Here is a 23,385-nt window from a genome sequence, read left to right as displayed (position 1 = left end):
GAATGTTTAAGTGAACGACAAATTTGCTATTTTCACTTTTTGATTAAAGAACATAGAAAGCACCTTTCTTCCAGCCAGATTCAAACCAGAGGCCTGAGCATTCCCAGCTGTTTCTACTACGGTCTTCCACTCTAACAGCTGAGTTATCAAAAACACAGAAAGAAAAACGTTTGTCATACAGAAAGCACAATGGAGTGCAGTGTTCCTATTTATTTCAATCCCAGTTCGACATCAAATCTCATTCCAATAGTCTTGTTTAGTTTGAATTTAAGCATTTAACCAGGCTTCTACTGTATAAACTTCCAGAGATATTACAAAATGTTTGAGGGGACATTATTTCAGATGGAAATTGACTTTTTTTCTAGCGGGATCACATTAAACCTTTCTTTTGGTTTGAGAACAGGATCTTTGTGAGACTCAAAACATTTCTGTCTTTGCTTCTTTCGAGGACGAATGGATTATTGAGATGCAAACAATGGCTCAAATCAAAACACAATTGTGCTATACAGTACTTATGTTTTTATTTTTAGCTACCAAAATTTAGCCTTAGTTGTAAAATGTCATATTAATATTCAATATTAAATGGATTTAAACATGCACATTAGAGAAACAGATTGAATGAAGTAATCGTTTTAATAACATCTAAGTGCAACCTATTGATTGTCTTTGGCCAGTGAAATGCATAAGGCACCGCACAACTTTTATCCATATCTAGAAGAAATACCATGTGTTCTGAGAAGCTGCATCTGTATTTAATGTTATTCAGACATAAATTTAGGTGGAGGTCAAATTCTAATCTGGCACTTCTGGTTCCCTGCTGATAACAGCTCCCTGGCTGCAGAGGGCACTGCACAACTCTTTTCTATCCCCTCCCTCCACCGCAACACCACTGCAGCAGGATTTTCTCCCTGGAGAGGAGATGTGAAGACACTGATCTCTGACCTGCACATTATTTCTACAGTTCCATCACCATGGAAACATTATTTGTATAAGTATGTTGTGGAAACACAATGTACTTCCTTTCAAAAGCTCACAGCTGTAGTGCTCTAAAATGTCATTCTAAATCATTGCTAGAGAGAAAACAAATCTCAGCTTGATACATTGTTGTGCAAGATTCTACTGTCATTTTCACTATTTTATTACTGACCAGGAAAATGACTCTTACCAGATCAATGAAAGTAAAGCTTTATTTAAAATGTAAATCCAAAGTGATACAGTACATTCAATGTGTAGTAAATAATGAAGATTACCAACATATTAAAAATTTCCTCTGCAAATATAGAAAGCTAAACTGTATCAGAACCAGAAAAGTCAATAAGCAGGAATGATACTCCGATTTTGTGTGTTCAGATGCCTGCTCAATAATCGTCTAATCAACACTAGTCTAATAGTCATATCCGAGTAATTAAAAACATTTTAAAAAGACATTCAGCAAAAAACAACAACATATAGCTTACATTCAGTCTTCCAAAAGCTCATTAGAAAGGAAGGATCATCAGTTCAGATTGAAAAATGTAGAATTTGAGCCTCGCTGCTGTGTCCTGGGTTGGATGGTGGTAAGACTTATTTTTCTTCATTTTTCTGTGTGTGAGATGCTTTTATTTTTTCTTTTATCTTGAACTATTCATCTTCCACTCATTCTGATTGTTCTTATGCATCTAGGTATACAGATGCATATATAATGTACACAGATTGTTTTCCATATGTAGCACTCTGTAAGGGCAGTGTTTATGGCAAGTGCTACATGAAATCAGGCCAGATAAACTGATGATGAATTGATGTTGTATCTACGTGTTCTGATAATGACATACTTCTGGGAAACAACAATCACAATGTTCAGTTCTGGTCTCAGAATTGCTGGACAGGTAGACCTTCTGTAGCAATGCAGTGTCTCTCAATGTAAAGGTATAAATGTGCAGGTCAGTCTCACAGCCTTGTAGACACAGCAGGAGACACAGTAACAAGGTCACACTAGGCCAGTGACTGTGTGATTACTGTACAGGGTCTCAGCTGTACAGTGACTGAATAATCTCAAATCAAACACTTCATAACATACTGTATAGAACTACACACATTAAGGGAAAGTTAACAGTATTTTAACAGTATTTTAATCAGAAACACAAGGCATATCGTTATGGTGTTACTCAGTTAAAAACTCTAATCTGACTTGAGGACGAATCCTCTATAAAACTGCACAAACAGGTTCACAGTGCTCTGATATAATCATACTCAGATCCTTCTTCAGAGGGTGTTGTGGTCAGGAGACTCTGACATCATCATAGTCACATCCTTCTTCAATGGGCTGTGTGGCCAGGAGACTCCAACATCATCATAGTCACATCCTTCTTCAATGGGCTGTGTGGCCAGGAGACTCTGCACTCCAGGAGAAATGGGGGAGACACCTGCCAGAGACACACATTCAGCAGAAGAGGTGGACAGGGTACAGAAAACAGAGTCATTCATACAGAAACAGACCATATGTCCAAATTTCTCTTAACACGCTGTAATTTTCTTTTTTAGCCATTTACCTTATTCATCAGGATAAATACCAATAGCTATCTCATACTATCTCATACTAGCTGGATCTGCCTGCTGAGCTGGTGGTAAAGTTTGCTGAGGCAGTGACTTGTGGAATAAAATAAAATGTGTTAGAAAGGCAAATCGAGACAGATTTTTCCCTTCAATATCTCATTACTCAAAGAAACAAGCTTGTGGAAAATATATAAAATACATGGAGTGTGAAGATACAAAATACATGTGGCACTATCAATGCTGAGAACTTTGCAATGGGAATCCTTCCCATAATGTGAAAATGTAAGTGAAAGAAGTCAATTTAAGTCACTAGAATTTAATAATTATTAATTCTTTACTGAAAGGATATGTAGGAAATTATAGGTATTATTCCAAACAATCACTAGAAATTAGTGGTTGGTAGTGCTGTGCCACAAAAAAGGCCATCAGCTGAGAGTTTGTGTGTTGAAAGTCGTCTTTATTTCATATGCATATGGAAGTCTTGTGTTGTGTGGCACAAGACTTAAATACCAACGTTTACAGTGCTCCTTTATATAGCGAAATAAACAATACAAGATACACTCCCAGATGTGTCTCTGTTTGCCTTATGGCTATATATAGTCATTTGAAAAAGCTGACCAGTACATACATATATATATATAATATTTTCTTCTAGCTTATGTGACAAGCAGCCCCTTCTGCTGAATAGACCATTTGTTCCAGCAGAGGTCACTCGGTCATTTCCCTGAGAACTATGCCAGCTATTAGTAAAGACATTATGTGGCTATGTTATCTTTTGAGATGGAGATGGATTTAGTAAAATATAAGTAAAAAAGATACATGGTTAACAAGATATAATACAAACTTTTAGTTTATTAATTGATCTAGGATATTAAATAACCAGTTCTTCAAAAAGACCAGGGCATTGGCATTGAAACATAGTGTAGTTTGCCTCAGAGCTCATAACCATTTATGCAAAAAGTCCCAGAAATGTGTTAGAGCAAGAATATATTTAAAAAAAATACAGAATATGTGAACAGTGCATCCCACTAAAATAGATAAAAAACATCAAAAACAGATGTATGTCTTCGATGTATCTTGCTTAAAAACATCTAAAAATTGTATATTGTCATTTTTATAGTACTGTAAATAAAGTCCAGTAGGAGTCATATTACACTTACGGGACACCTCCTGTAATGGAATATGAGATTGTGGTACTTCTGAGGGGAGATTGTTTGGTGAATAACCTCATATGCAGTCTTCAGAGAGCTCTCTGACTTTATCCATGATGACACATTTGTTGTGTTTAATCCCCTATTCCAGATGAGTATAAGTATTGTTACACATGCCTGCCAGGGTTTTCAAATGCTCGGGTATTCCCTGCTGTATTAATTGTGAAAACATCCCAATACATACATTTAAATTTAGAAGAACAGGAAGTGAGATTAGAATCTAATCTTTCTTCCAAACATGTGTTGTAAACTCTATAGGAAACAGAATATATGAATAGGATACACTAATAAACTAATATATGTTTATGCAGATATGTAATGTTTCTCAGTAGTTCTTCAAGATGGGACTCCAGAGACTGAGTCAGACCCACTGTAAGAAACCCTCTTTCTCAATGTGCTGGGATTTAACCCTGAAGACCCCCTGACAGTTGAACCACAGTTAAGGTCTGGTCCTGGGTCTAGTTGACTTTGGAATGGTTCCCTGTGAACTACCTGAAGACCTGCTGAACCTCCCACGCCCACTGTGAGCTCCCCAGGCTTCCACAGCCCTCACCTGAGTTGGGATCATTCTCATTGTTCTCCACATCATCATATTCAGACTGCAGCTCATCACAGAGGAGTTTTCCTGGGAACATGAGATCAATTACTTACAGTGTTTCACCTAGAAAATTGATGCAATTTTCTTCTTCTGCTTCTTACTTCTTGTGAATGTGGTTAGATTCTTTATTATAATTCCTTTATTTACTCCTAACTACTTCAAAATAACTATTTCATCCTCTAAAATGAAAAGTTTACTCCTCAGTAGATATAGCTATCTGTTCCCCACTATATCTCAATAGGTTATAGGAAACCAGGAAAAAAAGGTTTGTAGATAAACTGTCCATTATTCAGATTAAAAATATTTTAATATCATTACTTATATGCAAAAAAAAGTGTTACACACTAAGTACTGTCTTGACACATATGAAGGCAAGTTGTCATCATTTGTGTGTGTGGCTGTATAATTGTGTGTTTGTGGAACTGTGTCTAGGAAGATACAAATGAGGAGGATCTGGGGAAATATGTATTATGTTGACCACAGAGTGGCACTGTTTCAGTTTGATTTCATACAAATGAATTTTTTTTAGATTATATTAAACACATAAAAGATGGAATGGTATCAATTTGTTATTTTAGCTGTGTGTGACACTTTTTCATGAGTAGTTATTTAGTTTCTTTGAAATAGACTTTCAAGACCTAAATGATTGATGTTTAGTGCCACTGTACTGTAATGCTTGAAACATTCTCATGGTGCGGGAAAATTTGGAAGACAGTGCATATTGGCCACAGAGCTGATGGGGACATGTCATCCCTGTATGACAAATATATGATTAGGTGATATAAGACTCACAAAGCCATGAGTGGCCCATATCATGTACTGCAATTTTAAAGAATTGTGACATTGGGGTTGAATGTGGGATTTTGATTTTGACATAGGGTTTTTTATAGCACGGAGTGAAAAGCAATTTTTTAAATGTGATCAAGTGAAAATGACAGCAAAAATTAACTAACTATTGAAGATGGCATTAATTTACCCAACAACATCATACTACCACTGCTCTGACATAACAAGCATGTTATAAAGACATCAGTGAGCCTTTTGCATTGCCAAATTGATTTACAGAGATTTCAAACAACAAACGTGTTTTCTTCTGAGGTTGTTGATAGAAACACATGTGCAAAGGGGCTATGTTTACCTGGGACTGGGTCTCCCTTACTGTCCTCCAAATCGTCGTATTCAGAGGGCAACTCATCAGAGAGGGATCTCCCTGTGAAAAGGAGGACAGAGCAGAGATACCTGCAGTCAGACAGCAGCCTCACTGCATCTAATGTCTTTTCCCACTGGGGAAAAGCCAGGTTGTGAACACTAACTCAGAGTTTGTGCTTTTAAAAAGTGACGAACGCTGCACTGAATTATTTCTATTCAGTTAAACAATGATAAGAGTAAATTCACTGTTGCTATGAGGTGTGATATTCAAACAGTGCTGTGCATCCATTGCTAATCAAGAAATTCACATCCAGTTATTAAAATAGGGAAGATTTTTCTCCAGCTGCTGTGAAGGCTTTGTGGTGGCTCTGTAGCTAAGGATCTGCACCTGTGGCTGGAAGGTTGTTGGTCGAATCCCATGGCTGGCAGAGGAATCCTACTCCGTTGGGCGCTTGGGCAAGGCCCTTAACCCCAACTGCACCAGGGGTGCCATATAAATGGCTGACCCTGCGCTCTGACACCAAGCTTCTCTCCCTGTCTATGTGTCTGTGTGATGTATGCGAAAAGACAAATTCCTAATACAAGTAATTGTATATGGCCAATAAAATGATCTTATCTTATCTTAAAATAATTGGTCCACAGAGTCAGTAATGACATCCTGGGCACACACATTCTGTGGCAGTGTGTTTCTTCATGTGTTGAGACTGTAGTACTGAGTGTTGAGCATGTTCTCTTGCCTCCTATACAAGAGAGGGTGCTGTCATGGATGATGGCCAGTGTGTGTGTCCACTCACCTCTCCTGAGGGCTCCCTCTGCAGTCAGTGTGAAGTCAATTTCCTGGTAGAGAGCTTCATTCATGGGCTTGACCTCTACTTCAGCTAAAGCTTTGGAAAAGAACAGAGAAGTAAACACATTGCTGCATATCTTAAGAAAAAGTTAATTTATTATTATTACTATATTTTTATGGGTATTTTTTTATCAGAAGGGAGACAAACTCAAAACCCCGAAACCTTGGCCTGTCACCTCACTACAGATGCAGCCATTCAAAGTGCGCGTCACAGACACGTACCGCAGGTGGCGTCGCTCAGTGTGACGCAAGATGACGCGTGGCACCGCAGTACGTGATTGGTTGACCAACAGGGGCACTCGTGGTCCGTTGGTCTGTCGTAGAAAGACTTACAGTAAACGTCTTTGCTGTGCCGTTGTAGATATTGAATTTTACCACTGAAGGGAAATCTTAGTAGCTGAGCATAAAAAGAATAGGAGCATACTGTAACGCGTGTGAAGGCCATAAACAATATTAATTTTGGAACATAAACATACAGTATATAGCTGGTCTTGGTACTTTAAAGAAAAAAATACACACCAGTATTCCATTTCTCCCTAAACATTTTAAGCTTTGAAGTCTTTAACTAACGTGATACCGGAGTCAACAAGCATAGTTTTAGAATTTGATTAAAAGGGAATATAATATGGAATCGCGTATCTAAAGAATTTAATAACGGTATTCGTGTGCTGCGACAGGGCTATGTAGGGCTGTTTCGCCTGCCTCTTCATGCGAGCTGTATTGTAGCCGACTGGTCTAGGTGCGTGCCTGCTAACTGGCAGGTTGTGTGTTCGAATCCAGCTGGTGCTGGACTTTTCTTTTAACAAACATTTCTTCGAAAAAATAGAAAAGCGATATTATGGACAATCAATTGACTTTTATATTTCAAAATGTCGCAACATGATCGATATTTGCGATATTTTGAACATATCTTCCCTTCTGACAGCGGTTCCTGCTTCTATTGTGTGTGTGTGTGCAACAGAGTAAATTTTTATAGAGAAATGGAGGCTGGACAGTATGCGTTACAATATAAACATTTATATTGATTTAAATCGTGTTCTGATTTAAATCGCAAACGCGTGTTTAATTATGTGTTTTTTAATCATAATCAGGCTAATGCATTTCTACATTTTCTGTATGAACCAGCTTAGAGGTTCATACAGAAAGACAGCTTGTGTTTAAATTAAGTGTAAGGTAATTTATGCTTCTAAAGTCATGGTCAGCATTTATTATTGTACTGTGCTGTAAACTTTTTCTGTGCCTAGTCACATTATTTTATAGCGTTTTTTATTGCGTTATTAAATCCGGTGGCGCTGTGTGTTACAGTAGTTTCCTGACTCCCATGTCAATGGTCTGTGATTGAATCCCATAGAACTATGACTTTATTTTTTAACAAACATTTCTTTGAAAAAATGAAACGTTTCCCTTGGTCAGAGATTAAATAAAACCTCACTCGGACCAAACAAATTTATATTTCTAAATATCACAAAATACGTTCATTGTCTTCCAATTGAGTCGAGTTGACATTGGAAACCTGCCACACCCGGACTGTTAAACCAACGCATTAGCACGTCAAAGCCCATCAAGGGTATTGAGCCAGTATTGGCTTTAGTATTCCCCCCCTCTCCCCTCAATTCAATTCAATTCAAGGTGTTTTATTTGCATGACAGATGGGTACAAGCAGTGTTGGGTATGTATATTGTAACGCTTACGGCAGACAGGCACTGTGTAAGAGCCGGCGCACCAGAGCAGCGCACCGAGGGAGCGTCTGCATTTATAACTTAGTTTTTAAAATTAGTCAAGCAATATGAAGCATCTCCTTTTATTAGTGCCTGAGCATAAAAAGAATAGGAGCATACTGCAACACGTGTGAAGTCCATAAACGATATTAATTTTGGAACTTAAACATACAGTATATGGCTGGTCTCGGTACTTTAAAGAAAACATACACACCAGAATTCCATTTCTCCCTAAAAATTTTAAGCATCGAAGTCTTTAACTAACGCGATACCGGAGTCAACAAGCATACTTTTAGAATTTGATTAAAAGGGAATATAATATGGAATCACGTATCTCAAGAAATTAATAACGATATAATTATATTCATGTTGCAAAAGAACTGCAACGGACATAAAAACTCCCTTGCTTTTAACAGAGCATTCCATAATTTCTAACTACGAAAATGCCAGGTGAAAGGATTTGTAAACATATTTTGTTAAAGCAAGTCAGTTTTTTCCGCAACACATAAAAGACATTTTTCCAAGAAAGTTTAGCCTTTGTCACTAATGAAACCACCAAATAAAGACATAAATATAGAAATCTTCAGATTTGTTTTATTTAATGTTGGTAGCAGGATGAACTGTCAGAGTGTATATTTTGTCGCAGAGTTGCTGCAAGATGTTAACAGTGAAAAGGGTATTTAGAAATAAGTTATTTCAAGATGAAAATTTTCAGAATAATTGCAAATCTAGCAGGATAGAGAAAGCACAGAAAACTTGCAGTTAGATTGATCAGATTAGTATGAAAAGTCATTTAGCAAAGGGAATTAGAAGAGTGACAAACTAGTATACTTTAGATCTTTTTTTCTGAACCAGGGACAATCTGATCATGTTTCCCTATAACAATAATAAAAAACTTTATTTGATATATCACCATTAAAGGTGGCATCTCAAAGCAATACAGTAGATGTAAAAACAGATAAAAGGACCACAGATTACAAAGTAAATGCATATAAGAAAGACAAGCAGTTAGAGGTGCTACCAAAATGAAGCAGATACAAAGTCTTCTGAAAAGAAAGGTTCTGAGGTTAGATTTACAGATTTTAGTTGGATGCACATGAATTGAAGGAATGGGCAAACATAGCTGATGCGGATCCACAGAGCCAGCATATTAAGATGTTTATAATTAGAGGCAATTTGTTTAAATAACTAGGTATGGATACTGATGTGCAAGAGAGGTGGAAAGGCTGTTTCCTTAAGCCAGCACTAGAAAATGTTTTATTCTCAGTGAGATGCTGCCATTTCATAGTGGGTTTCTAACACTGTGTATAGTTCCATCCACACAGTGCCTTTACTTCCATTTCTAATCTCTTTATCCAGTACAGAGGATTTGGAGCCTATCCTAGTAAGCAACGGACACAAGGCAGAATACACCCTGGACATAGCGCCAGTCCATCACAGGACAGACAGACACAAACACACACACACCAGGGCCAGTTTTCCCATAAACCAATTAACTTACCAGTATGTTTTGGAGTGCGAGAGGGAGTCATATCACACATATGGAGAAAAACCATGTAACCCAGAGAGAACATGTAAACCCCACACACACAGGATGGCAGGAATTGAACCTAGGACCCCAGTGCTCCAAGATAGCAATGCTAACCACTTTGCCACCATTATAAATGGATGGATAGCTTCGTTATCTTTCTAGTTCACAGGTTTGCATGCATAATTTAATTTTGAAAGCCACTGAGACATCAGGTACTACTGTTGTATTTATGAAAAAGAAACAAAACAAAAAACATACTAACAACTGTGCCATCCTACTCCTTAGCTAATACATTTTATTGTTCATAAACAGTTAACATTGTTAGCAAACTATTTTGAATTATATTTAACCCTATTTTTTCTTTAGTTTTGTATTTAACTTATTATATAATAGTCAGACTTAATGTATATTTGAACAATGAAAATATATTTTTACAAGATTTTACATTAAGCACTTAAAATTAATATGGTTAATAATAGTAAACTGTAACATGCTGTAACAAGATCGGTTAAACTGCGAAGAAAATGCTTTCAGAGAAAATGTTTCAGGTGTGAAGAACATAGATCTCCAATGCAATTTCAACCAAACCTGTTCCCACACACCCTGCCCCCACTACCATTAGAATATACACAAAGCACTCAAATCTTTCGAGCTAATGATCAGGTGACCCGAGAGAGAGCGAGAGAAGCACCAAGGGGTGCGGAACCAGGGAACTATTTACATGGAAAACGGGCGATCTCCCCAGACTGTCCGCCCGTTTCACTGTTACCTGGATACCTCTTTATTTAGAAGTCACTAACACTGATTTTTAGTTTAGAAGGATTCAAGTAGGGTTTTAGATGAAAGGCAGCGACCTTAATCAAGCCCAAATCACAATTGAACCCCTTCAGAGCCTACATTACATTTTAGCGTTTCATTCTGAGCAGAAGACCCTCACACCTGAAGAAGGGGGAGGTGTTTTTCGCTGGAAATCTCGCCTGCTTCTACTTTACAACCGGAGTGCTGGCTGTGACGAATTAAACCGGTATTACAGGTTTCAATCACAGACCATGTGACATGGGAGTCAGGAAACTAACACACAGCGCCACCGGATTTGATAACGCTATAAAAACGCTATAAAATAATGTGACTTGGCACAGAACAAGTTTACAGCACAGTACAATAATAAATGCTGACCATGACTTTAGAAGCATAAATTGCCTTACACTCAATTTAAACACAAGCTGTCTTTAGCCCTCTAAGCTGGTTCATACAGAAATGTAGAGATCCAGGCTCAGAACACACAGCTTCATTAGCGAATACATACTGTATGCAGGACAACTAGAGAAGACATTTTACAGAGGATGGATTTTTAGAAACATCCCATCAGTGACATCACTGAAGTCAAATCCTAGGTACTGTAACTGTCGTGTGGATAGTTTCACAAGAATCAGACAAAGGTTTAAGCATCGCTTGTTCTAGATAAAACTGCAAAAAAAAAACAACAACCCATAATGTACTTCTTTGTGACTCTGTTTGCCCAAATCATATATTCACAACGTGAAATCTAGAAAATAATATTACGTAACCAAAATCCGCAATATGGAAACAGAACCTGTGTAATTGTTGATAGATGATGTACTCGTAACATTTTTTCAAGACGAACTACAACATTTAAAAAATGACTTGTATGTACTTGATATCTCTAATCAATCCACGGGTCCCAGCACGAAACGAAACTAAAACGCATACCGTTTCGCGCCTCTTATTAGTTGCTCAAAAGTAATTTGACCGTATGAAATGCATAATATAAACCTAGAAACATATAAGTGAGCAGTACTTAAGCACTGTAGTATCGGTGTTAAGACATACCTCTCAAATACTGTAAATCAAGTTAAAAATATCTCAAGACAGATTCTGGTCATAATGAAACCATGTTTCGTGTATGTTTTCTTTAAAGTACCGAGACCAGCCATATACTGTATGTTTATGTTCCAAAATTAATATCGTTTATGGCCTTCACACGCGTTGCAGTATGCTCCTATTCTTTTTATGCTCAGCTACTAAGATTTCCCTTCAGTGGTAAAATTAGATATGTATATTCAATACTTAAACGGGCACAGTTAAGATATTAAATATACATATACATACTGTATACAGTACAGTTTGCATACGGTAATATGTTTATGTTCCTAAATCAATCTCTTTTATGAGCACGTGTAAGGCATGGTGAATCGATTCTCAAAAATTACTGTACTTTGCATGATTGGAAAAAAATACGTGATTGCGAAATGCTGTGGTGTTACTTTTACAAAGACGGTCAATGAAAAAAAGAATGTGGACCAGGGCAATACTTTGAGTTTACAGCTTGTCCAAGGTCATTTATTATTAATACTATTATTAATATCTTCGTTAAAGACTTTGATGGCTACAGCTCAAACATGAGAGGTTGAGCTTTATTAGCTCCACCTTGCGGAAATTCCGGATACTATTATTTTGCTAGCGGTATTTACCGGTAACTTGCGGTATTTACCGGTAACTTGCGGTAGACTGCGTACAGCATACCGGAAAATAATGCGGTATCGCCCGCGCATTTTGAATGGCTGCATCTGTAGACTGCAATCCCTGGACCATTGTTTATTGTTTATTGTCAGGTAAGAGCTCTGTGAAGGCCAGCACACATCTCACTGCTTGATTGTGAAATGATGAGAGCTGAATTCTGAATAGCACAGGTCTGGACACCCAGTCTGGAAGCTCTGATTTCCTGACCTCTCCTGGGAAGAATCTCTCACCTTGTAAGGTTGATGTATAGTTTGAAATGCAACTTGAATATATTATTTCTCATTAAGATTGAGCATCCTTTAATTATCAGGATATACAGTGGCAAATAAATGGATGTTATAACTCCAGATTGGACATAGACAAGCTCTTGCATGAGCTTATCACTGTAATAAACACAAAGCTCTTCTCAGGGTTTTCTCAATTGGACTCACTCCTTACCTTTACGCAGTCTCCTGTTCCATATCAGCTGCCCAACTAGCAGGACCAGCAGCACAAAGACCAGAGCTCCCAGCAGGAAGAAGACCACAGCTGGGACAGTCCAGCCTCCTGGCTCCTGCTCTGGCTGTCTGGGTAATTTAGTGACCCCTGGTAAAGCCAGAAAAGGAGAGGAGCTCAGAAGAGGAGATGTAGTGTTGGTTAAATACAAACACTCGAAGCTTAGATCAGACGTCTCTTACTATCTGTTAAGAAGTTTCAACTGTCTCGGTTTTGTAAGTGTAAGTGATGTCAATAAAACCTAACAGAAGGTCAACCCACCACCTTCACCAGACCAGTAAAACTGTTAGTGTCATGCCAGGAAGAGAGAGAAAAGGTTTCTGCACTGCATATGTGAAGACGCATAAGTATGGAGAATAAGGATAAATTGGAACAGGAAAGCCTTGTAATTTACTTGTTGCTGCTGCTGGAGTAGCTGTTGTAACTGTTGTAGTTGTCAAACCTGGGGAAGAGAAAAGAAAACCTTGTTTTAGAGAAATCAAGCATGTGGTCTAGCTGTCTGTCCAGATTTAAATCCCTTTACATTTGTCAGAGAAGTCAAGAGAATTCCCAAATGGAGATCAGGGCAGGAGAACCTAGATAGGCCTGGGCTAATCACTTCCTGCAACTAAATTAATTGGCTTAACAAGAGCTGAATGTTGCCCCTGCTTAGAATGATCATGAAATAAAGGAAATGACATGGCAGAACACGAAACTCCTTCAGAGATAAGTAAATCAAGCATGTGGTCTAGCTGTCTGTCCAGATTTAAATCCCTTTACATTTGTCAGAGAAGTCAAGAGAATTCCCAAATGGAGATCAGGGCAGGAGAACCTAGATAGGCCTGGGCTAATCACTTCCTGCAACTAAATTAATTGGCTTAACAAGAGCTGAATGTTGCCCCTGCTTAGAATGATCATGAAATAAAGGAAATGACATGGCAGAACACGAAACTCCTTCAGAGATAAGTATCCCTGTTTGTAATGGATTGAAAATCCTCCATCCCTCCAATCTTACCCGTACAAGTAACCCCTGCATCCTCCTTGTGTCGACAGTCACTCTGATTCAGTCCAGAGTGACAGCAGTCCCACAGGTGAAGCTCACTGCCCCTGCAGTTCACCTCATCCAGCCAGATGGTGCCACTCCCTGGTCCGAATGAGGCCTCTATTGCTGCGCTCACTGCGTCCCCACAGCCCAGCTGTCTGCAGACCACCTGGGCATCCTGCAGGTCCCAGGAGTCATCACAGACTGTCCCCCAGGAGCCCTCGTACCGCAGCTCCACCCGGCCAGAGCAGTTAGTGCCTCCAGCCAGGCGCAGAGCCTCTGATGATGAAAAACCAGAACAATGTAAGAACCTCAGAGATCTGATTGGATGCAGACTTTAAAGGAGCGGTGCCTGTTGGTTAATCATGGGGAGTGTTTGCTTTGCAACGTTTGATTGAATCATCCCATGCTAAGATGATTCCGCTTCTGGGGTCACAGCGGCTGTAAACTAACCTGTGCAGTGCTGCTGAGTGGGGTCCTCAGAACAGGGCCTGTGGTTGCTGGAGGCTGGAAAAACAGGATTTTGTTGAGGCTGCAGAATGGAGACCTGGAAACTGTACCTGACAAGACCTTTTATAACACTTCAGTTATTACTGCTATACTACATTACATTACAATACATTACAATAGCAGCATGTACAATAATAAATGAGGGTTAAACTGCTGCTGACTCACATATTTAGACTGAAAGTTTTGCTACAGCTATAGGTGACTAGGAAGTGTCTCATTTTTAGATACACTTTGTGATATCTGGCAGAGTAAACACTTCTAGCTGAGATGTGGAGGATCCCCTGATCAATAATAATTGCAATTTTAACTTGGTATACCTAGGTAATTAAGTCACGGGTTAATGATTGTCAATGAGCAGTACAAAAACACACCATATAAGATCACATGAAGACCACAGGGAGTCATATTACTATTCAATATAACATATGACTTCTATGTGGTTAATTCTTCTTTGTGGTTAATTTTTTCATCATGGTTGCTTGACCCTGGATAGGCTACAGCTCCCATGTGACTATAAATTGGAAGAAAGTATAAGAAAACGGATGGATGGAGAGATGATTTATTGAAGTTGGCCTTTGATGAATTGTTAAAGCAGAAGGCAAAACTGTTTATTAAATTCTTAACATGTCCTTTGAATTCCAAAGCCTATATTCTACTCCCTCATTAGTCTCTCATTCCACATAGTTCATATAAGTTCTAGCATGGAAGAATCAATATGGACTTCTTTTATGACAGGGAAAAGCATGAGATCTTTTTACCTGAGCAGGTGACCTCAGCCACTTCCCGGTCTTCACACTCATTCTGACCCCAGGGGGAGGAGGGACACTGCCACAGGGTGGAGTCGTGTTTGCGACAGGAGACAGAGTCCAGCCATTTGGGATCAGGGCTCAGCTTGGAGTTTGTCTCTCTGATGGTACCCTTGTCTCCACAGCCCAGCTGTTTACAGATCACTGCAACTGTGATGTCTGTCATGCTGTTGGCACAGATGCTGCCCCAGGTGCCATTGTAGTAAACCTCTGCTTGTCCTGAGCAGCCTGCAGACAGCCTCAGCTGCTTGTGCTCTGGGAAGAAAGTGAGAAACCGAGAAAGAAATCACTCTTACTCTTACTTTTTTCACTTTTATGGATCAACATTTTCACACCTGTGAAAATAATGGCAAATATAATAATACAATATTTTAATAATATTTTAAGTTCTCATAGTCTACATGTTGGTGATTTATTTCATCAAGTGGCACAATCAATTGTTGATATCCAATCCAAAACGTATATATATATAAATGTATGTCACTTAGCACTGACACCAAATATAAATGATCTCCAGAGTGAGTCTGTGCCATGATTGCCTCCATCATCTGATATTCTTTCTCTCCCCACTCACTCCTGTCAGCACTGGTGGCTCCACATTGACCGAGAGTCCACTTTCACACATTACTCTCCACCTCTTCAGCCCCAGAAGCTTCAGTATGTTTTCTGAGGCCCAAATGAAATTAAAATTTTTGCCTCAGTTTTAAATCTTAAGCTTTTTTTCAGTTTTCCTCTAGTATTTGTTTGTACTTGGCTCTGTCCATTTTTCCTAAGTTCTTAATGATTTCCTAGTCCCTGCTGTAGAGAAGAAACACTGCCATGCTTGACTGGTTGGTAGTGTTTACTGGGGTATGTTGGATCTGTGCATTGTATTTAGACCAAATGTCCACATTTAGTGTTATCTAACCTCCACACATTGTGCTGCATTTTTTGCATGCTCAATCATTTTTTTTGGAAATCCCTTATGGGATTTGAGATGGGTTTTTGAATTCTATCCAAACTCCCTATGTTGAGGAACAGGGATATTTTCTAACTCATAGACATTTCCTCCCATCACAGCCTATTAAACTTCAGTTCTTTCAACTTTGATCCCTAAAAGGGATATGTACTGTATATTTTTTAAAGACTGAAAACATGTAATAACAATTTCTTATTTTACACAATTTTATTCTTTTATTTATTACTTCTTTGCACAGATTTCAAAACATAAAAATATAGCCCTCTTACCTGAACACAGGATTCTCACATCCTCCTTGTGTCCACAGTCATGCTGTCCCCACCCTGCTGAGGGACACTCCCACAGAGACGACTCGTTCCCCAGACAGCCCAACTCGTCCAGCCAGATGGGTCCAGTTCCCTGGCTGAAGGAGGCTGGCACTGGGGCACTGAGGGCTGTCCCACACTGGAGCTGCCTGCACACCACCTGAGAGTCTGCCAGGTCCCAGGAGTCATCGCAGACTGTCCCCCAGGATCCATTGTGATAAACCTCCAGCCTCCCAGCACAGTCACCTCCTTCTCCAACAAGTCTAAGGGACAGCTGGTCTAGGAGCAGAGAGTCAGAGGTCAGGGGTCAGAGGTCTGTCTACTACTAAGATGTGAATATGACCTCTAGAGGGACACAATTTGCTAAGAGTTATGGTCTAAGAGGAACAGACAGTATTAGCAATAATACCTTTCTTTCCAGTATTAGAGTTAATAATAATAAAATTAAAATTGCATTAAAACGGCAAATTACAAATATAATTTTCTATCTACTTGGTTTTTTATACTGCCGGGTGTGTACTTGGGAGAAATATTAACATCTGTGAAAAATAGACCCTTAATAAAAAAAAAATATTTAAAATGTAACAGTTGCATCACTGAGTGGAAAGAAAACTGACTGAATTTATTCAATGAACACAAAAAAGGGACAGTAAAAATTAAATCTCATTCATTATCAATTGGTTTAATAATTTATCGACTTTTTATTTCCATTACCTTGAAGAAACTGATGATTTGTAAAGGAGGGATTTTACACACAAAGCCTCATGTGCACTGATTTGTATACTATAAATGCTAAACAACTGAGATCCTGTCCAGTGCTACAGTCCAATTAGGAAAATAATTTGATGAAAACGGTGACCCTGAATATTAGTGCATGACACAGCTTCTAGAAAACAATTTTCCTCTTCCTCTCAATACTGCAAGTTCATAAGTAATGTTTATTAAATGGGATATCAGATATTTGGATGATTTAAACCAACATTCACATTCTCAAGCCATTTCAAAGTGTATTGATTAAACTGTTCTCACCTACAGCTCTAGATTGCTAATGAAAAAGAAGCTTAGCACTCACTAGAGCAGAGCAGGGCCACTTCCTGTCCAGGGCTGCAGCTGACTGTCTGTGGAGAACTGCAGTTCACCAAGTGAGACTCATCCCCAGAGCACTGAATACCTGTCAGACACACAGCACTGTCACTGTCCCATACAGAGAGGAGTTATAGACTTGTACTACAGAGCACTGAATACCTGTCAAACACACAGCACTGTCACTGTCCCATACAGAGAGGAGTTATAGACTTGTGCTACAGAGCACTGAAAACCTGTCAGATACACAGCACTGTCACTGTCCCATACAGAGAGGAGTTATAGACTTATACTACAGAGCACTGAATACCTGTCAGACACAGAGCACTGTCACCTGTCCCATACAGAGAGGAGTTATAGACTTGCTCTACAGAGCCACAGCCCAGCTGTCTGCAGACTACAGAAGCCTCTTTGTAGCCCCAAGAATCCATGAGAATGGTCTTCCAAGTCCTGTTGTACTGAACCTCCACCCTGCCTTCACAGTGACTCCTTCCTCCAGTTAGCCGGACATCCTGGGCTGAAAGCACAGGCCCTGAGATAAAAATGTCCAGAAAAGTATTTATTCTCTTAATTCTTACACTGTTGCAGAAATTATCTTGTGGTAGCACAACATTTAGGAGAAAACACAATATTTCATTATTCTGGAAAACCCATGTTAGATATTTCCCAAATTGTAGTATATATTTTGCTTCTATTTTTTTCTAACAATTAATTCATTTGTGTAGCATGAGGGCTATATTAACAAGAATTTCTCAGAATAAATACAAGTCCTCTTTAAAAAAATAAAAGCTAAGCTTTACTGTCATGATCCAAATTGTGATTTTAAAGATCTTTTTGATACAAAGTATTTGAGATATTTTAGTATATTGACTGACACAGTGGAAGGAATCCTCCCCTGTTCACCACTAGAGTGGCCCTAACACCACCAAGGCAGTCCCCTAAATTGTTTCTCTCTCCCTGATTGTCACTATCATCAGCATCCTCATCTATCATCAGCACCACCTGAGCTTCTAATTGAGAGTCCTACATTACATTCTTATGTGAACTAATTTGTCCTAGAACCACGCCGTTACAGGTATACAGGTAAGGCACTCTTTTCATGTATAAAACCCTTAGTGAAGTTTTCTCTTGATCATTACCACACCCCCTATCTCACCTTAGTGAAGAACCCTAATTTTTGAGCGACTACACATTGGCTCTCTACCTCCTCTCAAGGTGTCGACCCCCTAGCCCGTGAAAAGGTAGTTCCTAGTGTTCTTGTGATACCATGAGGGGTGTAATCCTTGTAGAATGGTACTTTACCCAAAGCATCATCCATTTTACACAGGCATTTGCTCATACCAAGATGGCAGAGAGTGAATGCCAGCACACAAAAATATTGTTAGACAGCAGGGATCAGCTGCTATCAACTACCAAGCATGAACATGGCCAATAGAAAAGGTCTGCTTTCTTCATAAATCAGTGTCACAACGTACAGCAAAGACAATTAAACACACCAGTAAGCTTGGCTTTTTGAGTTGAGTTGAGGGAAAACACAAAGTCAGTTAGGAGCTAGGTTTATTTTGATTTATTTTCTGTTGATAAACAAACCAAACACTGAATATCAGTTTTTGGGTGTGTCTGTGTATTTTTATCTGTCTATTTTTCATGACCAGTGATGACTACGCCCCCACGACATCACACTTGACCTTTATAAACCCTGGGACTAGCCACCTTTATAAATGCTTCTGTTTTTGCCACCATACTCCAAACTCACCAGAGCAAACAAGCCCTGCATCGTTCCTGTGAGAGCACAGAGCTCCCCCCAGGGTGGATGTTGCACACAGAGATAAGTGAGCCTCGCTGCCATCACAGAGGAAATGATCTTTCCACACTGAGCCCTCTCTGTGTCCAAACCAGGCCTGTCCTGGAACTGCTACAGCCAGTCCACAGCCCAGCTGCCGGCAGAGAACACTGGCGTCTCTCATGTCCCAGTACTGGTCACACACTGTCCCCCACTCGCCGTCATACTGCAACTCCACTCGGCCAGAGCAGGAGTCTGAGCCATTAATCAGCCTGAATCCTGTGTATCCTGCACAGGAGAAACAACAGGAGGAGGATTAAGACTCCTTGTGAGAGAAAGGAGTTGGTAAATTAGCCTACCTTCTCCTGTGCTGACCACACTCTTATTTCCAAACTGGAAATTTCAAGAACACAAACAATGATTGTACAAATCAGTGTTCCTATAGTGTAAGTTGGAATTTGGAGAGACTGTTTTTACAGGTCATGTTTTGAGACTCACCACTACTCCTGTGCTCTAATTCTAAGGTTTCTCCACCGATCTCCAAGCAAAATTCATCAAAAACACTGGGACCAAATTATAATTTTTAATAGGGAAAATTCCAGCTAGCACAAAACCTTGCAATCACAAAACTCCTATTGGCCCCACAAAGTATTTTCATTTTTTTGAGTAAGTGTGAACTGATGCTCTCACCTGAACAAACAATGCTCACATCATTTTTGTGGGTGCAGTTCTGGTGCTGTCTGGTGGAGATTTGACAGAAGGTCAGGTGGGTTTCATTGCCCTGGCACTGGATCTTTTCCGACCAGACAGGACCCTGCCCCTCTCCGAAGTAAGCTTCACCCAAGACAGCTTTGGGAATCCCACAATTCTCTTGTCTACAGATGACCTCTGCATCCTTCCAGTCAAAGTCATTCTCACACACTGTGCCCCAGGTAAGATCAGGCATAACCTCAACACGCCCTGAGCAGGGATTACTACCATCCACCAGCCTCACTCTGTAAAGATCTGTAATTACAACCATGATCACTTTAAAACTGAAGGATGGTAAAACAAGTGTAAGCAACTTTTGAGATAAAAAAATCTGAGTATCTCACATAAAGTGAGCTGTGAGATATATCAGTTGCATAAATAAGTTAAAATTGCTTTTAAGGAGGTGAGGTGTGTTGGTGAATGACAAGATGAGGTGTATTAGTAAGTGATGTTGTGTTGGTGAATGATGAGTTGAAGTGTTTGGAATTGACTGGTATATTTTGAGATGAGACTTGTTGTTGTGTTATCAGGTGAATCTCCTTGAGTCTCTCATCAAAAATGGTTCAACTCACCATCATAACAGAAGAAAGGATAAGGGACATTGCAAAAATTATCATTCCATTTTCCCCTATTACTATCATCTGAGAACACAGCAGCACAGTCTTCAGTTCCACCATAATTGTTGGGTTCACCTCTAGCCCAGTTCTGGAATGACAAGTTCTCCTGGTCTGACCATTTCCAGTTCCCCCTGTAGAGGCCGATCCACACTTCATTGCCCTTTGCCGTGTTTTTGATCTTCTCATTCTCCCTCTGGCTCCTCACACTGACCAGATCTTTGGGCCTCTCTCTACAGAATCTCTGAGCCTGCTGCCAGCTTCTTTGTTCCCGAATCAGAATGTATGTCAGTGCATCGACTGTTTCATCTGAATAGACAAAGGGTATATGTAAATATTATGTTTGTTTTTAATTATATGTAGTATTTTTGTTTAAAAATATAGTTGAAAAAATCATTTCTTATTTTGTATATTTATGTTTCTTAGATCATTTTTTAAGTAGCCTTTAATGAGTTGGATATATTAGTATCGTCAAGCAGGCTGGTAGATAGTTCCAAAGTACAAGCAGCTGTCTTTGTGTCTTGTGCATCATTTTGAAACTCTGTAACAATCGCTGACACAAACACTTCCCTAATTCAAACATGGCCAGCCTGTCACCCTGTCAGGAAAGACCATGTGGTCATCTTCTTCCTTGGTTGTTATTCACTTGATTCTGGTCACCAACTCTTCACTTTCTGTCTTCATTAGACATCAGGCACTAGAATAGTCAACCCCATTAACTTTGTGTTGAACAATACTTGATCTACAATACTTGATCTACACTTTACTAATCACTACTCACAGCCAGGTTTTCAATAGACTCTTCAATTAGACTAGTCCATGCCACCCAGTCCCAATCTTCACTTCAACTCAGCTCTTCAGCTCTTACTCTACATCAAACACCAGTTTTTCACAAAGCAATTAGTAACTTTGCCCATTCTTATTTCTCTCTGTTCATCGTGTTTGGGCCACAGCTCTATAATCAAGTGATTTATTGTTTTCTCTTTCTCAAACACTCTGTGATCTCTCAACTGGCTGCTAATGTCAAGACGGAGAGAGTCTTTAGGACTCAACCAGTGTCAATTAGACTCCTCTCTCTTTTCTGTGGGAGGAAAATGAACTGTCACACTAACATGCAATGCACACTCCTTGAGGTCCAGTTCCAGGACCATTTTTTTTCTCAGGCCTTCCTCATTTAGTCCCCCAGGTCTATAAGCTAGCCCAATGCATTCATAATAAAATCTCACTCTTCCTCCTTCCAGCCTGGAGTTTAGACACAGACTCCCTCCTACCTGGTCTTATAAACCTCTCAGTTAGCACAGAGGAGTGGTTACTTCCACAAAGTCTTTATCCCAACAGCTCCTGTTTCTCACATGGACTAACATTGCTAATGGGAAAATGTATCAGCCAGGAAATTCTCAGCTTTCTGTGGCAGAGACTGCAAGGCAGGTAACCTGGATTGAATATGAATGTGTCATTAAATAAGGAAATATTTTGTGACAGAGGACGAGTCAAGCATTACTACAACTGTGTGAAACATTAATCATTTTAAGGGTCTTAGTAATTAAAAAGAGACAGGGGTGGTTACCTTGATAGCAGATGAAGTATTTGGTGTAACTGCAGGGCATATCATTCCATGTACCTTGACTATCCATTGCCGCACAATCTTCATTCTTTGACTGGTGATTGTTTGGTTGCCCACTACGCCAGTTGCGGAAATTAGCCTCACCCTCACTGTAGAAATCGCTGCCTGTCAGGGACCACTGCCATTCTACATAAAGTCCTATCCAGGCATAGAATGTCTTCTCTGCATTGCTGAGAAGCCTGTCTAGTTGTTCCCTGCTGTGGATGGAGGCCAGGTCAATGTGTTTGTCTCTGCAGTAACGCTGAGCATCGGCCCAATTCAGCGGTGTGCTCACAAAGTGATACTGACGTGTGCGACACAAAGAGACTTTACAGAGCCCTGGAAACACACAACACAACACAACACACAAGGAGTTTCAGACAAGCACTGCAACCACACAAAAGTCAGGATAACATCAGTAAATGAGGTTGGTTCAGGGCAGAAATCCACTTTTCCACTTGTCTAATACTGAGTCATGTCAATGGGCTTTATATGTGCCTTCCACAGAAAGAAATTTGATATCTGATCTTTTGGAAAGTTTGTTTAATATGTTCTTCACAGACACATTGTTTCCAGCTGCAGATGGTTGTCCATTAATGGCATTAGTGCTTTTTCATTGCCAAGTAATTCTAACCTGCTTTTAACCTTCATGTTGGCTCTTGTTTGTATCTCTTAATTATCTAACAATATTATCTATATTGTGTGAAGGGAAATATATTTTTAAAGTAATTAATAATTAATTTTAAATAATGTATTCTATATTTGTATAATTTAATACTATATTTATTATGTATTTAAATAAATAATCATTATTTTTAAACTATTATTTAAAGTTAATAAACAGATAATGGAGATCAAGATATGCAGCAGAAAACACTGACCTGAGAACAGCAGGATGAGAAACACACTCTTCTCCATGCTTCTGGATTTCCAGTCTGGAATGTATAGAGCAATAAAGATATCAGGAATATAGAAAGAGGGGAAAAAAACAATAACATTTTGACTTCAGAATCTAAACCAAATTCCCTACAGAATTACCCAGGTTAACTGTGTTTGTATCCCAACAATACAGGAGATGATGCTGATACCAATAGGCACTGGTATCACTCCAGAGCTGCTAGCCTCCTGCTGTCATGAACACTTGAAGGCAACATGAGATGTTTATAGTGTTATAAAGTAAAAGGAAGTTTAGTAAATTCATTTAGCAAGAAAAATATGCATGGTTTGTAAAGATACTGTAACAAAGGACTGGTTGGATAAAAGTTGCACAACTAAATTGGAACAATGAATATACAGATGTAGCCATTCAGAATGCGCAGTAAAACCCTGT

At 39.2% G+C, this 23,385-nt stretch overlaps 2 protein-coding genes across 2 annotated transcripts; both read right to left on the bottom strand.

Annotated features, from left to right (window-relative positions):
* Positions 1–2,241: 2,241 nt before the first annotated feature.
* Positions 2,242–20,109, bottom strand: LOC148809084 (antigen WC1.1-like). The gene is made up of 13 exons (XM_088909318.1): positions 19,779–20,109; positions 19,062–19,376; positions 17,616–17,837; positions 17,295–17,393; positions 16,187–16,501; positions 14,912–15,214; positions 14,097–14,150; positions 13,617–13,922; positions 12,566–12,712; positions 6,285–6,374; positions 5,480–5,551; positions 4,297–4,368; positions 2,242–2,402 (listed from the first exon to the last, which is right to left on the bottom strand). Exons 1-13 carry the CDS (start codon positions 20,107–20,109, stop codon positions 2,242–2,244), a joined length of 2,487 nt encoding a protein of 828 aa, XP_088765444.1.
* A 281-nt stretch (positions 20,110–20,390) lies between these two features.
* Positions 20,391–22,973, bottom strand: LOC148809083 (macrophage mannose receptor 1-like). The gene is made up of 3 exons (XM_088909316.1): positions 22,937–22,973; positions 22,020–22,394; positions 20,391–20,761 (listed from the first exon to the last, which is right to left on the bottom strand). Exons 1-3 carry the CDS (start codon positions 22,971–22,973, stop codon positions 20,391–20,393), a joined length of 783 nt encoding a protein of 260 aa, XP_088765442.1.
* Positions 22,974–23,385: the final 412 nt, after the last annotated feature.

Source organism: Atractosteus spatula, unplaced genomic scaffold, assembly GCF_055471065.1.
Source record: "Atractosteus spatula isolate fAtrSpa1 unplaced genomic scaffold, fAtrSpa1.hap1 Scaffold_169, whole genome shotgun sequence".
NCBI lineage: Eukaryota > Metazoa > Chordata > Actinopteri > Semionotiformes > Lepisosteidae > Atractosteus > Atractosteus spatula.
Note: the sequence above shows the minus strand (reverse complement) of the source record. Positions and strands in the feature narration are given on the sequence as shown.